At 56.7% G+C, this 17,467-nt stretch overlaps 1 protein-coding gene across 1 annotated transcript in view; it reads left to right on the top strand.

Annotated features, from left to right (window-relative positions):
- LAPTM5 (lysosomal protein transmembrane 5) overlaps positions 1-17,467 on the top strand; it is a 29,023-nt gene that overhangs the window by 6,300 nt on the left and 5,256 nt on the right. Inside the window, exons 2-5 of the mRNA XM_075538834.1 lie at positions 12,435-12,528; positions 13,246-13,322; positions 14,663-14,791; positions 16,434-16,556. Coding sequence (XP_075394949.1) covers positions 12,435-12,528; positions 13,246-13,322; positions 14,663-14,791; positions 16,434-16,556 — 423 coding nt within the window. The remainder of the gene's footprint in view (positions 1-12,434; positions 12,529-13,245; positions 13,323-14,662; positions 14,792-16,433; positions 16,557-17,467) is intronic.

The following is a 17,467-nucleotide window of genomic DNA, read 5'->3' as shown; positions in this document are numbered from 1 at the left end:
ACCTGGCCTTATGTGTAGGGTTCCTGAGTCAGTACTGACTTGATGGCAGTGAGTTTAGGTTTGAGACGTGTCCTGGGCAGTCCTTCTGTAGAGGGTCCCTCAGTTGGGAGTCCTCTGCTGTTCATCTGACGACCACCCTGGGCTTCTGGAGGTTTGCCCTGGTCAGGTAAGGGTTGGGCTGCAAACAGGACCAGGCAAGTCTCTGGGGAAAAGCACCAGTGTCTCTGGTCAAGGGTTGGAGCTTTGGAAGCCCTATGCAGGTCACGCGGAGTTAGAACAGACTCGCTGCTGGGGGGTTTGTTTTAATTTCATTATTCTGGGGTTGGGGGAGGCGGGCACGCTGTCAACACGTCCTATCCAGGGCTCATCCCGTCAGGGTGACTCAGCACGTGGAGGCGGACCCAGATCACCTGCCTGACTTCCATGCTGCCGAGGTATTCCTGTGCCCCTCCCCCCCCCCACCTGCACTCTGGTGGAGCCACTCTGCACAGCCCACGCCGAGGCAGGGGGCGTGTGCCCCACTTCCTCGAGACTGGTGGGTCTGCACAGCCGATTTAGAATTCTTCTGCCTGGGACATTTGCAGCTTTATCCCTGTTTGACTACTTAGCCCATCAGCAATGGACGTCATAGCTCTCGATTTGGTATTTTGGCTGATAATCCAATGCCTCTTTATTTTGTTGCTCATGTATATTCCACTCCCTGTAAAACAACCTTTAATTATTTAAAGGGGTCTCTATTGCCCTGGACGGAATGGGACTCAGGTCTCAGACATGGCTTTATATGTCCCATCCCGGGCCAGGACACAGGCCCGATTGGTCCAGACTAGGGAACCAGTTGACCCAGGATGAGCTGTGGGCTGAGGACTTTGACCTGGTGGAGGGGCCTTAGCCCAGCCTGGGAGGGGAAGACTCCCTCGGGAGAGACTCTTTCAGAGAAGGCTGACTCCTGAGGGCGAGCCGGGCTTCAGGAGGCTTAGGGCATGCTGGGCCAAGGGAAGGGCATGCATGACTCGGAGGGCGAAAGGACCAGGAGAGCCGTGGAAATAAACCCTGAGAGCTGGGGTCCAGTGCCGCTGGGTGAGGGGTGCTGAGTCCTAGTGGAGCAGGGGTTATGCTCTCGGCTGCTGACAGAAGGTGGATGGCTTGTCCCAGCCAGTTGCTTGGGAGAAAGATGTGGCTTTGGTAGAGACTTACAGTCTTGGGGCCCTGTGGGGCAGCTCCAGTCTGTCTTATAAGGCTGCTGTGCGTCAGAATCCATTCAAAGGCAGTGGTTTGGTCTGGCTTTCTTTTTGTGGTAGATGGGTTAGAGGTGTGGGAAGAGGTTGGAGAGAGAGATCAGGAGAGGTGAGGTTGGACTGAGGTGCTTCGCCCCATTTTTACATGTTCCGGAAGAGGAAGCCGATGTCCCGGGAGGACCCCCGGTGACTCCTGGTCACCCAGAATCATGGGACAGGCCCTTGCTCCAGGCCACCTCTGCCCAGAGCACATGAGGCCAAGTCCAAGGTGAGAGCCTGGGAGTGAACAATTGAGCTTCCCGCCCCACCCACCAGGGGCTTCCCCTTAGAACAGCGGTTCCGACCTGTGGGTCTTAGCCTCTTTGGGGTTCGAACTACCCTTTCACAGGGGCTGCCTGATTCATCACAGTAGCTGCATTACAGTGATAAAGTAGCCACAAAAATATTGTTATGGTTGGGCGGGGGGTCACCACCACATGAGGAACTGTACAAAAAGGTTGAGAACCACTGCCTTAGAATCTCAGGCTCCCCAGGGCTCCTCCATGCTCAGCAATGGGGGCTGTGAGTTAGGATACAACAAAACCACACACACACTAGCCCCATCCCTTACCGGCCGTGGGGCCTTAAGCAAATGCCTTTGCTGTCAGGGTCTCAGCCTCCTGGCCTGTTACGAGGAGCCGGTGGTGACTGCTCTGAGTGAATGCACCCCTGTGGCCTGGCAGAATGGGGGGCTGGCAGGCCAGGGCTTCCCAGGAGATGACACCATTTGAAAGCCCATCTGTTTGGGACTTTAAAATAGGTCCCAACAGCCGAGTGGGGAAAGCCCCGGTTGCGAGTCTGTTGGGAACTGTCAGCATCATGCGAATGACTCCATGGAAGACAGGGCCGACTTGCTCCCTGCCCTGCAGCTTGTGCCCCTCTTGGTGGGAAGGCCAGGCCAGTGGGGGTAGGGCACGAGTCAGCGTCCCTCCCCAGCACCTCCCCACCTCCACGGCTGAGAGACTGATCACAACTGAGCGGTGTTCCTCAACTTTGGCGTGTGTACCCTACCTTGCAGCTTATATACACAGGAGACCCACACGGTACCTGAGCTGGCAGCTGGCCCCACTGGACCGTGGAGGGGCTGCAGATGGCCCACGGTCTTCTGGGGACAAAGGTGGCTTCTTCCTGCTGCATCAGGGTTGGAGGCTGGTGTGGTGGCCAGTTACCAGTGTGGGGAGAGCTAGCATAGGCCTGACCCCAGGTGGGCCTTGTTCCCTACCCAGGTGGGCCCATCAGAGGACAGGGGCATCTGGGGATGGGAGGTAGGTGGGCTCTCTATTATTGAGACTTGCCTTGGTAGGCGTGTTGCACTGAGCCAGGGTGGCTGGTGACACAGATGGACACAACCTGGGAGGTACCAGCTAGAGGTGGCGTGGGGGTCCCTGTAGGCCTTGGGGAGGACCGAATCTGGACAAGTCCTCTCCCTCTCCTTGCTGGGTTCGAGCTGCTAAGCAAGTGATTAGAAAGTGAGACATGAGGGTCCCACCAGTCTTTATCTGACCAGTAAGCCCGCTCTCATGAAACCACTCTCTCTAGGACCCCTTTCAGAGCAGTTGGCAGTGGCAGCCAGCCACCATCTAGCTCTTCTGGGCTCAGGGCTGCACTGTGGTCCATTTCAGGGGCCATTTGTCAACTGGACCGGCGGTGTCCATGCTATTTCCAGGTTCTTCACGCTTGCTTCTGAAGGGGGAGAGACTAGCATGCGCTTGGAAGACCCCAGTTGCTACCCACCAAATAGGCTGCAGACCATTTTCTCTGGTCTCGCCCATTCTTGCCTTTACCTATGCCATTCCCTCTTCCTGGGACACCTTGCCACTCACCCCGAGAACAAAGCATTTAATGCCCAGCTACTCCTGGGAGCCTACTTTGGGCCCTGAGTCTGAGTCCCATCACAGGACCATTCCTCACACCAGCCTGCTGGGTCTCTGAGGGTCCTGCCTTCTGGTTTGGAGGCTGTTCAGACCCCGGTCCCTCGTGGGGGTCAGCCGGTATTTACTCCATTTGACTTTGTAAACTGTCGTCTGCATTCGGTCCCAGATGACCACAACACGTTGAGTATCACAGTACAGCGAGTTACACGGGTGTTCTGGCTTCCCTGTGCGTAGGAGAGTGACCATACACCGCACTGTCTGCTTGTTGTCTACTGAGGAGCCCCGGTGGTGAGATGGGTTAGGCTAAGCACAAGGTCCAGGGTTCAAATCCACCAGGTACTCTGTGAGAGAAAGACGAGGCTGTTCGAGAATGCCAGAGCCATGGAGCTATGCAGCACGGGTGTCTGTGAGCGGCTCGGGCTCCGTCACTGGTGCTGGGTGTGGCTGCGCAGGGGTCCTGGTGTGCACACGTCTGCTCCGAGGGACAGCGGGAGACGGTGGGGCTCAGCGTCTCACTGCTGCACACGGGCACCTTTAGCTGGCCAGCCTGTCTTTCTGAGTCACCAGCCTTACGGATGATCATGTGTCTCCTCCTTCCCCTCACAGCCATCTAGGAGGGAAACAGCAGAGGCGCAGAGCAGTCATGTGCCCTGCCCAGGACCATGCAGTGGCTGGGGCGGGGGGTGGGGGGGTGGGGTGGTGCGGATCCCAGCTCCAGAGGAGGCGAGTGGGGTGGGGAGGACTCACTCATGGGCAGGAGCCTTGAGAGAGCAGCCCTGAGAGGGGATGGGGTGCTCTGGTGGTACTAGTCCTAGCTGCTGCTGGAACAAAACACAATAAAACAGACTCTGATGATGAACAAGCGCAGCCAGTTAGAGAGAGCGAGGGAGAGGGAGAAAGAGAGAGACTGGCAAGCGGGCCTGGAGTTCCAGAGAAAGGCTGTGGCTGTATCTGTGGGAGGCCTGTTCCCGGCTGATGCACATACGCAACCTGGAGGTTAAAGAGAGAAGACACAGCTGGTCCTTCGAAGGAGACATGGCACTTCAGAAGGACCTGTCAGAGGCAAGACATATAGCCAAGACCTCTTGGGAACAAGAAACTCAAGCTATACATCCAGCGGCTGCTGCTTCTAAGTGAGCAAGCCCTTCCTTGGGAAAGGAGGAAGGGGCATTCTCAGAGGTGACGTGAGGGAGCAGACGCCCTGCCCTCTTGATGCTGCCCAGGCTTGTGGTGTGTGTGTGTGTGTGTGTGTGTGTGTGTGTGTGTGTGTGTGATAAGCTGTGGCAGGAAGTATGGACGGGACTTGGGGTGCAGGGAGGTGCCTCATAATACTGACACATCGGGTTATCCTCTCCCATCTCCTGCTTCCCCCTTCCTCCTTCGCCTTCCCCTTTCCCTGACAGACAACTCTGGGAGAAAGCAGGGTGGGCAGGTGAGGTCTGGGGTCTGGGCTTGAGGGAGGGGGTGCTAATAAACATGAACTTAGTGTGGGAGACTCCCCGCCTCCAAGTGGGAGAAGCAGGGTCAGTGGGATGCTGTTCTAGGTGGGGGATGGGAAGAAGCGGGGGTGGGAGGTTGGTGGTGGTAGGGCCTCGTGGCAGAAAGGGGTGTGGCACTTAGTGCACACTTTGCGCCATGGGTGACCTTGTGGGGAAGAGTTGGGGACAAGTCTGAACTTGACTCCTTCTGCAGCCTCCGCTGGTTATGCGTAGAGATTCCTACCAAGCTGAGGCTGGCCCGACCTCGCAGATCTGTGATGAGGGCTTGGTGAAGTTCACAGATGAGTAAGTGCCCAGCACCGGCTTCACAGAGCAGGGGCTTCCCGGGCAGTCTCCCTTTTCCTCTCTCGGGTTCATGCTCTGGAGAACTTGGGGTCGACAGCTCTGTTGGCGAGAGGTGGGGCCAAGACGGGCAGAGAGAGTGAGCTCGCCATCCTGGACTGGGGGACTGAGCAGGGAACCCCAGGGCTGAGGGACCTGGTGTCACCACCACCACCACCACTCCGAGGTCTTCTTCATAGGGCCATGCTACCACTGTCATGGTCACTATCAAGTCATCACCATTATCTTCACATGTGGCTGTCGCTGTAACGGCCTGAACTTATCACTTCCCAGCATTCACCACCATCACCTCCCCCTCAGAGCCACCTCCATGCCCACCCCTGCCCAGCCTGTTCACCCCGCATGGGCGCCCCGGTCATCCCCACAAGGCTGCCGTGTCTCCTCCTCGGCACGCTGCCTGATCATCAGCACCACTGTCCCCATGGCCAAGTTCAACATTGCCCCACCTCCTGCCTTCCAGCCAAGCTCTTGGCTGCTCCTTGCTGCCAGAAAGGAAGTCTTCATTTTCCTGCCGCCCTGGCCACTCCCTGGTCACGGAGCTCAGGCACGAAGAAGGGATGGGATTGGGAACTGAAACCAGGTGAAACTAGGGGAAAGCAGAGGGAAGGGATAAGAAAGGGGAACAGCGAGTGTGGGTGGCAGTGGGGCGAGCTGAGCAGAGCCAGGACGGAGGTGGCCCTGACCCCTGGTTCTGTAACAGCCTTGTGATGTGACCTCAGGCCGGTGACTGTCTCCCTTGGCCTCACTCCCCCTCTCCCTCCCAGTGGTTTTGGGGCACGAGAACAGGAGTGTCCCAGTTCCCCCTCTCTGTGCTTCTCTGGAGGGATCTTGCATAGCATGCACCCCCAGGCCTCAGGGCCTTTGCACGTGATATTTCCTCTTCCGAGACGGCTTTTCTCCATCTTTTCCACTGGAAAACCGCATTATCGCTTTGGGCCATGCTCAGGGAGGGTTTGCTAGTTTGTGAAACTTCTCAACAGCAGTGACCAGTCCTCCCCGGGGAACCCCAAGCTCTCTGTCTCATCTTCCCAGCAAGCCTATATGAGGGTACAGGGAGGGTCATATTTTTGTCCTCATTTACCGGGCGAGAGTCCCGAGGCACAGAGAGAGCAGGAACCTGGCCAGGGACCCAGGCTGAGGTGGCCTCACACAGACTTACACCCTCTGCCTGACTCTCCCCTGTGGTAGCAGAGGTCAGATGGCACTGAAGGTTAGAAGACACCAGCTCCTGGCCCAGGAGGAAGGACAGAGGCTCAGCTCCTGGGGCCCATGCAGCTCCCTGGACAGGGAACTAAGGGTTGAGTCCCTGGGCAGGCCAGAGGTCAGGAGGGGGTGGGTGCTCCACAGTGCCAGGAGGAGAGAGCACTCACACAGAGGAGGGCTCACGTTCCGCATGGCTCATCCCCGGGCATCGCTGGGAGCCTGGCCCCATTCCATCTGCGTGACCATGCTGGCGATGAGTCCCGTTTCTCAGAGGAGGAGACTGAGGCATGGGATGGTTAGCAGCTCACTCAAGGCCACCGAGCTTGAGTCCAGGGCCTCCTGACTCTGGCCCCTGAGCTCTTCACCAGAGGTCTCAGCAATAGACAATTAGGGAAGTTCCCACAGTGGAGGTAAGGTCGGGGAGGGCATGGCTTCTGACTGGTCCTTGTCCGAAGAGAGAACCCTGTTGCTGGCCCAGGCAGGTTCTGGGAACTCAGGGAGAGCCCGGTGCTGTGTCCGTGTGGACGCGGGGAAGGAGAGGAGGGGAGGATCCTGGGAAATATAGAGTCTGGAAGTTTCTGGGCTGGTTCCAGCACATGCTTCTGGAACTGCAAACAGCCTTGACCGAGAAGCTCCTCACGGGCAGGGCTGGGCAGGAGGGCAGAAGACTGGGAGGCCCTAGTTTGGCATGCTGCAGTTTGCAGGCCTGACCGCTGACCTCCCCGTTCCTCTGTGGTTGAGCAGAGCACACGGGGTAATCTCCTCACTGACGACAGGGGAAAGAGGGCAGTGGGGGCCGGACGCTGGTCTGCATCACATAGCAGTGGGCAGGGGAAGGGACTTCTGGGTCCTTGTTGCTCTCTCAGAGTGTCCAGGCCTGGGCTGGGCTGTGGGGGTAGGATGGTCAAGGGGGTGGTGTGATCAGAAGCTGGCCTCATGGCAACCAGTGTAATCCTGGGCTACAGGCATCCGAGTTCAAATCCCAGCCAGACCACTTAGTGACTGTGATACAGGGCACATGAGTTCCCTTTGAGTCTTGATTTGCTCATCTGGAGAATGAGACCCTGTGGTTACTCTTGTGGGGCCTTGCAGCACAGGCCTGTGTGTACAGGGCTGAGCACCCAAAGGTGCTCAACACTTATCAGTCCCTCTCCATTCCATCCAGGAAGCCACTTAGCCCTGGGAGTTGAGCCTCCTTTTATCCTGGGTCCAGCCGGGAGTCGGGAGGCAGGCAGAGGGTCTGCAGCAGACTCAGAGGTCGCCTTGCTCCAAGCCTGACAGATGGGAGCAGCCTCATTCCCACCTCTTCCCCAGCAGGTTGTCGAGAAGTCGTCATGAGGGAAGGGTGAGTGTGGTCTTTGTGTGACGTTGGCACCGCTGCTGCTTCTAGTGCGCCCGTGGATCTCTGCAGCTGAGCAGAGAGGAGGTGGGCACCCCTTCAGAGCCACGGAGATGCTGACTGGGCGATGCAGGGCAGGCCTTGCAGGGTGAGGGCAATGGGGCCCACTGGCCTGGGCTTGAATCCTGGCTTTACACATGACCAGCTGGGACCCTGGGCCAAGCCTCTCTAGCTCCCAGAGGCCTGCTCTCCTCCACCATGATGGTGGTGGCGTATGAAGATGGTGCCCTCTTTGACAGATGTGGGGGGGGGGTGTCACCTAGAAGGTGAGGGTCAGTCCTGGGCATGGAGGCAGCCTACACACTGCCTCATCCCTGCCCTTCCTGGGGTCATCTGACTCTCAGGAGGGGGTGAAGAAGGGCAGTTGGGGCGCTAGTGGTGGGACTGCAGGCAGGATGGCAGCAGGCCGACAGTGGATGTCTTCCCACGTAGAGTGGCCCTGGAGGCAGGACCAGAGTCACAGTAAGCAAAGCCAGCAGGGGCTCACTACGCTTCCTTACTCCTCTGCCGTGAACAATGTCACAGGTTTACTGTCTGGCTGCACCTGTCTCTCTCCCAGGCCCACAGCACCTTCCTTCAAAGGGAACACCTCTTTTCCAATGTGCAGCCCCAGACAGCAGGGTCAGCACGGACTTCCCTGTGGTACTCACTAATCTAGTGGATAACGATGTGGTGGAAAACATGCAAAGTGCTCAATGCAGAGTGGTAAGCAAGCACAAGTTAGCCCGTGCTGAACTTGCTTACCGGGCCGTCTGTCCCTGCGGATAGGACAGAGCGGTGAAGTAGGTTATGAGTCAGGGTGCTAGCCTCGAGGTCAGCAGTTCAAACCCACCAGCTTCTTCAAGGGTGAAAGATGACGCTGTCTGCTCCGATCAAGAGTTAGAGCCTCGGAAACCCACAGGGGCAGTTTTACTCGGTCTCAGAAGTTGTCTCTGTAAGTTGGAATCAGACTAATGGCAGTTTCATTTTCAATCCTTCTGGCCACATATGTCCTCCCGAGGAGCAATTGGTGGTTCTAACCACCAACTGGGATGAGAAGTCGAATGCTTTAAGCATTGAGTCACCTGGGCTGCTTAAGACACCACTAGAATTTCTAAATTGTTGTGAATTATATTCTTTATTAACCTCTGCGATTTCCCTCCCCGCCCACCACCGGACACATGAATGTTTGATGATGTTCATGATAAGCCAAGGCAATAGACCAGGCATTTCATTTGGAAATCAAAATACACAGACGGGTGTGTGCAAAAGGCTTGGCTGACCTAAGTGCATCATCCACACGGTTGAGGCCTCTGGAGTTGGGGGGACCGGGAACTCTGGGGTGGTTTGAAGGTGGGAGGTAGCCCTGGGAGACCTGTACTCCATGCCCCACTCTGTACCCAACGTGCTATGTGTCTTAGTGACCCATCTAACCTCTCTGAGACGATAAAACCAGCACATGGGACAGAGGTTGGGTCATCTGACTTTGAACGTCAGTCCAGATCTCTAACTATCTTCTCACCACACACCTGCTGGATGCTTGGGCACCTTTTCTCACCTGGCTGTGCCGCCTCTGGGCTTTGATCCCCCTGCCCACAGATGGAGAACACCCTGCTTGTCTCTGGTCTCAGCTGTCCTCTCTTCTCTCTCATGGAAGGGGAGACCAGGGCAGGAGGTGCTGAGACTCGCACCCATAATGCGGAGGGAGCAGCTGGTCTCTCGGGGGGCCCGCTTCCTGTGGGTATCACGCTGCCTCTGCCCTGGGCTGCTCTCTCCTTCCTGTGGAACAGAGCCTGGCGGGTTCATGATGTACCAGCTGCAGGGGCTGTGGTCTGGCCCGGTGCCCTGCTTTTGGTTCAGCTCAACCACTCCACGCAGGTTCCGTCTGCCTATCACCCACCCCCACCGCCCGCCCGGAGCTCAGGGCTTCACAAACACCCTGAGACTTCTCCCACACTGCCTCCAGGGATAGCCATATTCCAGAGGAGAAAACTGAGGCTCAGGGGTGAAGTGACTTGCTCAAGGCCCCGTAGTGATAGAGGAGGTCTACTTGGGTCCAGAACCAGGTCATTCTCAGCCCGGAGCTTGGCTCTTCTATACTGTGCTGTGCCTTGAGCAGAAGGTAACGGGGACAGGGAGACTAGCTGGGGTTTTTAGCTGAGCTCAAAACCACACAGGCAACAAGGAGGAAACAGATGGCAGGTGTCTGGTTCCCCTGAGGAACCATGAAAGTCAGTGTAGACGTGGGCCATGTTAATAGAGGCAGGGCAATCACTGCAAGGGAGGGGAGGAGCCCTGATGTTTCAATGCGGGCAGATGATGACCGGTCTGTGTTGTGGGGTGTGTGTGTGTGTGTGTGTGTGTGTGTGTGTGCGTGTGCGCACGCGTAGTGGGGGAAGGACAGAGGTCATGCTAAAAGGAGAACGTGGGTACACAGGACATAAGTTCCCCAGGACTGGAAGTATTTCCAAAGATATTGCTTGTCTTTTATGGGGTTACTGATGGGAATCCCTGTGTTGGATGGTAAAGGGGACAGGCAATGGGACATGCGAGGCCACTTTCAAATTAGGGTTTTATGGCTGGCTTTCAAATATAACTAGGTTGACTCCTGACTCAGGCCTAGGAGTTGTTTCTCTTCATTCTTAGCCAGGGTCCTCTGAGGGGATGTCATTCATTCATTCATTCATTCATTCAACAAACAGCAGCTAGAAGCGTGAACAAGACAGAGAGTAGCTCTCCTTGCCTGAAGCCTGAAGCCCGGTGGGGTATGCGGTTGTTGACAGGTGCCGTCAAGTTACTCTGACTCACGGCAGCCCGACGTACACCAGTGGGAAACGTTGCTTGGTCCGGGGCCATCCTCCCAAGTGTGCTTGAGCCCATTCTTACAGCCACTTGTCAGTCCTTCTTGTCAAGGGCCCCCCTCTTTTTCATGGCCTTTCTACTTTACCCAGCGTGATGTCCTTCTCCAGGAACGGGGTCTCAGTACGGGAGACAAGCCTTACCATCCTTGCCTCTAAGGATTATTCTCAGACAGATTTGCTTTCTCTTTCAGGACTCCGTGGTCCTTTCCACCTTCTCCTTGAGCACCATTGTTCAAAGGCATCAATTCGTCTCTAGTCTTCCGTATTCAATGCCCAGCTTTTGCTGCCTGTGAGGCAACCGAAAATGCCATGGCTGGGGTCAGGCACTCCTTCATCCTCAATTCTTCAATTTCTTCATCACTAGCTTTTGTGGTTGTACGTGCATACGTTTGAATAATAGCTGTATTGATTGGATTTCCTTGTATTCAGATAGACAGAACCCTGGCGCAGACAGCATCGTACCTCAAGCTAGATCTTGACATGTCCTTTCTGACATGAATGCAATGCCATTGCTCTTGATTGTGTTATTCTAGCATAATATCCATGTGATTATCTGATTCAAAATGGCGAACACCACTCTATTTCAGCTACAGACACATACGATATTGATCTCTACGCGTTCCATTTCATTTGTTGTGACTTCCAACTTTCCTAGATTCATACATCATACACTCCAAGTTCCAATTAGTAGATGTTTGCAGCTGATTCTTCTCCTTTTGAGTCCTGCCCAGCAGCAACTGAAGGTCCGTCCGGAGGCTTCAGTCCCATGGACTTTCTCCACTCACGTCCTTGTGGTTGACTATTTTGAGAAGGCAGCTCCTCCTTAGCTATATTTTGAGTGCGTTACGACCTGTGGGGCTCTTTCTTTGACAATGCTCTGCTCCTATGCAGTAGGCCTTCAGCATCTGACAACATTTCAGTGCTACCCATAAGGTTTACAGCGGCTACTTCCTCCAAAGTGGACAGCCAATCACCTCTTTGCTGTCTCTTCTTAGTCTGGAAGCCCTGCTGACACCTGCTCCCTTTGCATGTCCCTGCTAACACTGGAGATGTCAGTCCCAGAGCCTCCAGCATGACAGCGACACATGAGCCACCACAGGATGACACACTGGCAGACTAGTGATGGCGGGGACATGATAGTAGTAACAATAACTAGTCGATGTTGAACATTTACGATCAGCCAGATACTTTAAAGGAGTTGAATGTCCGGATCTTCTGCCACGCGGTGAAGCTGGCATGATCACCCTCTCACTGTGCACAAGAGGCTGAGGGGCCATGGGGAGGGCTGGTAGGCAGTCGGAGGACACTGTGCTCTGGAAACTGGCATTTCAGTACCATATGTGATGATTTCAGGAACATGAAGCACTGTGATGCTCAGACCCGCGACCTACACCCCACGATGCCCATACCCTGTTGTTATTAAAAGGAGAGTCCCTGTCATAGGCAAGAGTCCTCAGGCCCTCTCTGTCCCACCACTGCCCCAGGCTTGACCTTCAGTAGCTATCGGTTCCACTCCCGAGACCCAGGAAGTTCTAAGAGGGCTCTGGGATAGTCTCGTCTAGTCCCCAAGAGCCTTCTCAGATGGGGAAGCAGAGCCCTAGTGGTGCAGGGGTTAAGCACTCAGTTGCTCTCTGGAAATGTCAGCAGTTGGAAACCACCAGCTGCGGCTCAGTGGGAGCAAGAGGAGGCAGTCTGCTTCCTCAAGGATCACAGCCTGAGAACCCCAGAGGGGCAGTTCTGCTCTCTCCTGGAGCCTTATGCATTGGAATCGACCCCAAGGCAATGGGATTTATAGATGGGGGAACCTGTGGCTCAGAGGGGTCAAGTCACTTACTCCAGGTCACACAGCTAGGAAGAGGAAGGCACAGGACTATGAGCTTGAACTGCCATTGTTTAAGGCCACACACACCTGTCAGTCCCTCTCACCCACGAGCCCTCCATCCAGTGGGAGGTGGTGGAGCTCTAGAGCCTGCTGACCAGTGCTCCGTCCCTTCCTCCCTCAGATCATGAGCGTCTTGCTGTTCATCGAACACTCCGTGGAGGTGGCTCACGGCAAGGCTGCCTGCAAGTTCTCAAAGACAGGCTACCTCCGAATCGGTAGGTCCCAGGGGGCGGAGGGCTGGGAGAGAGGGCACAGAGACCTGACTGGTCTGGGTCTGGGGGTAGAGGGTGGGGGTGGGCGGCGGGGAGGGGGTTGGCTGGAGGGCTGGGAGGGAGGGCACAGGGACATGACTTGGGGCAGACCGACTGCATTTGAGACTCTGCCCCTTCTTGGTTGGAGGACATCACAGAAATCTTTCCCCTTCTTTGAACATTTGGTATGCCACCCCAAAGATGGCTCAGATTCCTCCTAAGTCTCAAGGCATGAATGCAGGTGGGATGGCACTTTGCATCCCAACCAGGTCTTCTGGGTGACAGTGGGACACTCCGGTCTCAGACCCGCCAATGACTGCCCCTCACTTGAGCAGTCAACACTCCCCACACCATGCTCTGGCCTCACTGACCACATCAAGCTCGTCTTCCTCCTCCAAAGACAACTCCATGTCACTCAGCTAACCAGCCACCTCCTCCAGGGAGCCCTCCCCTGTCCCCTGAAGCCCCCTGCTAATCACTCTGCTCTTTTCAGTATAACACTTCACCAGGTCCTAACATGCTTCTTGCTATCCTTGTACCCCTTTAGCTCCCTGAGGGTGGGACCTGGGCTCTCATTCACTATTGTACCCCTGCACCAGTGGTTCACAGAGTGTGGTCCTTGGAGCCCAGGGGGTGCCCGGGGACCTCCTGGGCCACTCACCGCCTCCTCTTGTCTTCCAGCTGACCTGATCTCCAGCTTCCTGCTCATCACCATGCTTTTTGTTATCAGCCTGAGCCTACTGATCGGGGTGGTTAAGGTGAGGCCGATACCAGAGGGGTGGGCATCTCTGGCTATCGGGAGGTTGGGAGGTGGGCCTTTGGGAAGTCCCCCTGCACACTGACACCCTGGCACTTACCTGGAGAAGACCAACTCTTCGGGCGCACCTTGGGCCTTGGCTCTCCATGGAGAGTGGAGGGCCTGCCCATGGACACTTTAGGAAGAACTAGACAGCGGCTGTGTCTTTTGAGATTGTGAGAGTAGTGAGGCATTTTGATAGAGCAAAGAGGAGGGCCCATTGAGCTACGAGCAAGGGGAGGGCAATCTGGAAGTTGGCATGGGGGAGAGGGTGTCGGAGCAGCGGCCCCAGTAGATATGTCTGGGCAACTCCAGCCAGTGAGCTTGTCTGCACCCAGAGTGACACCCATGCTCTGGAAAGTTGTCGGGAGCTCATGGCCAGACCTGAGCAGGCTGACCCTCATCGAGGCAGGGACACCCAGTGCTCCTGGCCCCCAGGCGAAGCTGCTGGGGGAGCACAGAGGCTGTGAATCAGCATCCCACAAAAGAGGAACCCTGAGAGGCAGGAAGCCACTGAGCAAGACAGGGGGGTGGGGGCTTACCCCCACTCTCACGCACTGTTCCTTGGAAGCTCAGGATCTCACACTGTGCGGGGCATCTCCCGGACACTTGTGTGAGATGTTCCAGCCAGAGCATTGGATCGGGCATCAGGATCAGGACCCCGAGGGTACGAGAGCTAGTTTGGTTGTGCCAACTGCTCCAGAGGGACTTGGACTTATTTAGACAAGTCACAGGGGACAACCGAAAACCACCTTCATGAGGGCGACCTTGTCCCCGGTGATGATGGGGCATGTGTCTTCAGCCCAAGTCGTGATTGGGTACTTGTCTTCAGCCTCTGATCACCCTGGGCACCCAGGGAGCTGTGTGTGTGCAGCCACCTGGGGAAAGGTTCTCTCCCGCTCTGCCCTGGCCCTCCCTCTCCTCCTGCTTGCCCCCATAGGATGCCCTCTCTGGTCCCTTATCTGCTCGGACACGGATACCAAGCCCTCCCCACGGGGATCTGGTGGACGTGCTGAGTCAGACCTTGCTCCTTGAGCCGCAAAGCACGTGTCCCTATGGCTGAAGCTGGTTCCCCTACATGCCTGCCTCCTGCCACACTCACGCTTCTCACATGCAGGGGTAGAGGGCTGGCGTGACAGGGCGTGACCCAGGTCACTATGCGGGGAGTTGAGGTGGGTCCTGGGCTGAGCAGGGCCATCAGGTGCCTTGGTGAAGGGGAGAGCATCGGGCAAGGGTCAGGGGTGGGAGACCCTCTAAGCAGCGTGCAAGGGACACCTGCCAGCCTCGGGGCCTGCTTTTCAGAACCGGGAGAAGTACCTGTTGCCCTTCCTGTCCCTGCAAGTCATGGACTTCCTCCTGTGTCTGCTCACCCTGCTGGGCTCCTACATTGAGCTGCCTGCCTACCTCAGGTTCTCCTCCAGGAGCCGGCCCGTGAGTACCCAGCCCGGCCGGGGAGGCCGGGGCGGGGGGTGGGGTGGGGCGGGAGGGGTCCGGGTCATCGTCATCCAGGCTGGGAGCCCCTTAGCCCCAGTGCAGCTTGTGACCTCCAGCAAGTCCCCGAGCCTCTCCCCATCAGCCCCCGTTTCTGCACCTGTGCAACACACCTGCGATCACCTCTTCTCGACGTCTCCTCGCCACCAGCATGGCAGGAGGAAGAGGGACTGGGAGGGTCTAGCCCATGGTCAGTATTGCCGCTGTCCAGCTGTCCTGCTGCACAGCGACCCTGTGGGAGAGTGTGTCCCATGGGGCTGCTGGCCGAGGCTGTGATCATGGGAGCAGGCTCCACCTTTTTCCCCCATCCCCGTGGAGAGGCTGATGGGGTCCAACAGTCGCTTAGTAGTTCAGAACTTCACCCTGAAGGTTACGGTGTGAAGTGCCAGCTGCTAACGGAAACCTTGGTGGTTGGAGCCCCCGATGGGAGACAGGCCTGGCGGCCCACCGTGTCCCATGGTGTTGCGATGAGTTAGATTGACTGGCACTGAGTGACAGCAGCCACAGCACGCAGTCAGGGCCTCGCACATGGCTGCTGAGAGCAGACTGACCCTCAGGAGAGGCCGAGGCTGCTGGCTGGCTGGTCAGTAAGCGAGTTGAAGGAAGGGTGTGAAGGCAGTGGTGAGCATCCACAGGGAGTTACGAACTACCAGTCCACGGCTCTGGCCGGACGATTGTCCTTGGTGGGACTGAGAGCCCCTTTTAGGGAGACCCTTGTTCCAGTCCCAGGTCTGCACCAGGCTTGGGGTGAACCAGTGTGAGAGGACCCGCTCAGCGGGGGGCGGTGGGGGCCTACTGAGCTTACTCACTCATCAGCAGTGAGCAATGTCCGTTTCCCTTCACACCAAATTGAGCCCTGGTGGGGTCGTGGTTACTTGTTGGCCTGCGATCTGCATGGTCAGCAGTTCAAAACCACCAGAAGCACTGAGGGAGAAAGACTGGACTTTCTATTCCTGTAAGCAGTGACGGTCCCGGAAACCCACAGCGGGTTGCTATGAGTCAGCACTGACTTGATGGCAGTGAGTGAGCATCACACCAAAGATTCTGCTTCTAGGCAGATGCTCCTGGTGTCTGTGTCTCTCCCGGCACCCACCCCCCAACCCCCCCAGCACCTTCCTACAGAGGCAAAGCCTCCTTTCAAACATGCAGCCCCTGACGGGGACCGAGCTCAGAGTCAGCAAGGTGAGCTGGCTGACATATTCACCTTGCTCATGGGTAGTCAGCGCCTGGTGTGAACATCTTCTCGCTGGACCTCAGTTTCTCTTGCGCAGTTGAGGCTGACCTGGTGAGGGGCTAACTCGCCCTCTAGCTGAAGACCTACTATGTGCCCCCTCCAACCAAAACACCAAACTCACTGCCCCTGGTCGATGCTGACTTGTGGTGCCCTTATAAGACAGAGTAAAACTACCCTGTGAGTTTCAGAGACAAACTGGACAGGAGTAGAAAGTCTGTCTGTCTTGACCTTCAGACATTTTGGATCACAGCCAAACAGGTAACCACTATGCCATCAGGACTCCTCACTAGCCCTATGGTGGGCTAATTGTTGGCCTTTCTTCTTCCTCTTCCTCTCTGTCCTCCCAAGGGCCCTTCCAAGGTCCCGCTGATGACCCTGCAGCTGTTGGACTTCTGCCTGAGCATCATGACCCTCTGCAGCTCCTACATGGAAGTGCCCACCTATCTCAACTTCAAGTCCATGAACCACATGGTGAGTCCGGCCAAGCTCTGCTCTGGCTCACTGCTGCGTGGCTGGAGGCAAGGGACTGCACCGCTCTGTGCCCCAGCGCTTTAGGCCTCTTCCCTGCAAGCTCAGCCCGGGAGGAGCATTCTTGTTTGTGTGATTTCCTGAAGGAGAGCTTCCAGGAAGAAACTGGGAGGGTCCCGTTCAGAGGAAAGAGGAAGCCGGGGCCAGGTGCGGCATCCCTAGGAGCAGCTGTCTGGATGGGTCCCGGCTGGGGCCCTGTGGGCGAATTGCACCGCAGAAATCACGGGGGTCTTTTAGCTTAGTGCCACAAATCACTCCACACCTAGCGGTGTGAGCCAGCCCACCTGCATGGCCTCACTGGCGGCTGAGGATCAGGGACTTGGGGGCGGCTTAGCTGGGTTGCTTTGGCCAGGGCTTTCCCTGAGGCTCGCTCTAGCTGCCCTCGGGGCTGCAGACCCCCGGAGACTTGAGTAGGTGAAGGACCAGCTCCTAAGGTTTCCGGGTCTCCAGGTGGCCCATCAGCAGGCTCCTCGAGAGGCCTCAAGACACAGTGGCTGCTTCCCTGGATGAGGGATCCCAGGGCCAGGGGCAGCAGGGAGAACACTGCAATGTGACTTAGGACGAATCTCAGAGGTTAATCTCACAGTCCCTCCTGCCCCTGCTAGTCAGCAGAGGTGAGTCGCTGAGTCCACCAGGGGACAGAGAGGAAGTGCCGTCGTTCAGAATGTCAGAGAAGGTATAGACCCATTTTAGAAATGCCACAGAGATTGTCCCGGCAGAGAGCAAGGGGGTGGGTACAAGACCACCTCTCAGTCAGTCACTGGCTGCGTGTTGTGCAGGGGAGAATGGAGGAGGCTGGCTTAGGGGGCTTCTATTAATTGACTGTGGTGCGCCTGACCCGGGCCATGGCATTT

Source organism: Tenrec ecaudatus, chromosome 1 (genome assembly GCF_050624435.1).
Source record: "Tenrec ecaudatus isolate mTenEca1 chromosome 1, mTenEca1.hap1, whole genome shotgun sequence".
Taxonomy (NCBI): Eukaryota; Metazoa; Chordata; class Mammalia; order Afrosoricida; family Tenrecidae; genus Tenrec; species Tenrec ecaudatus.
This window is presented reverse-complemented; position numbering and strand designations above follow the sequence as displayed.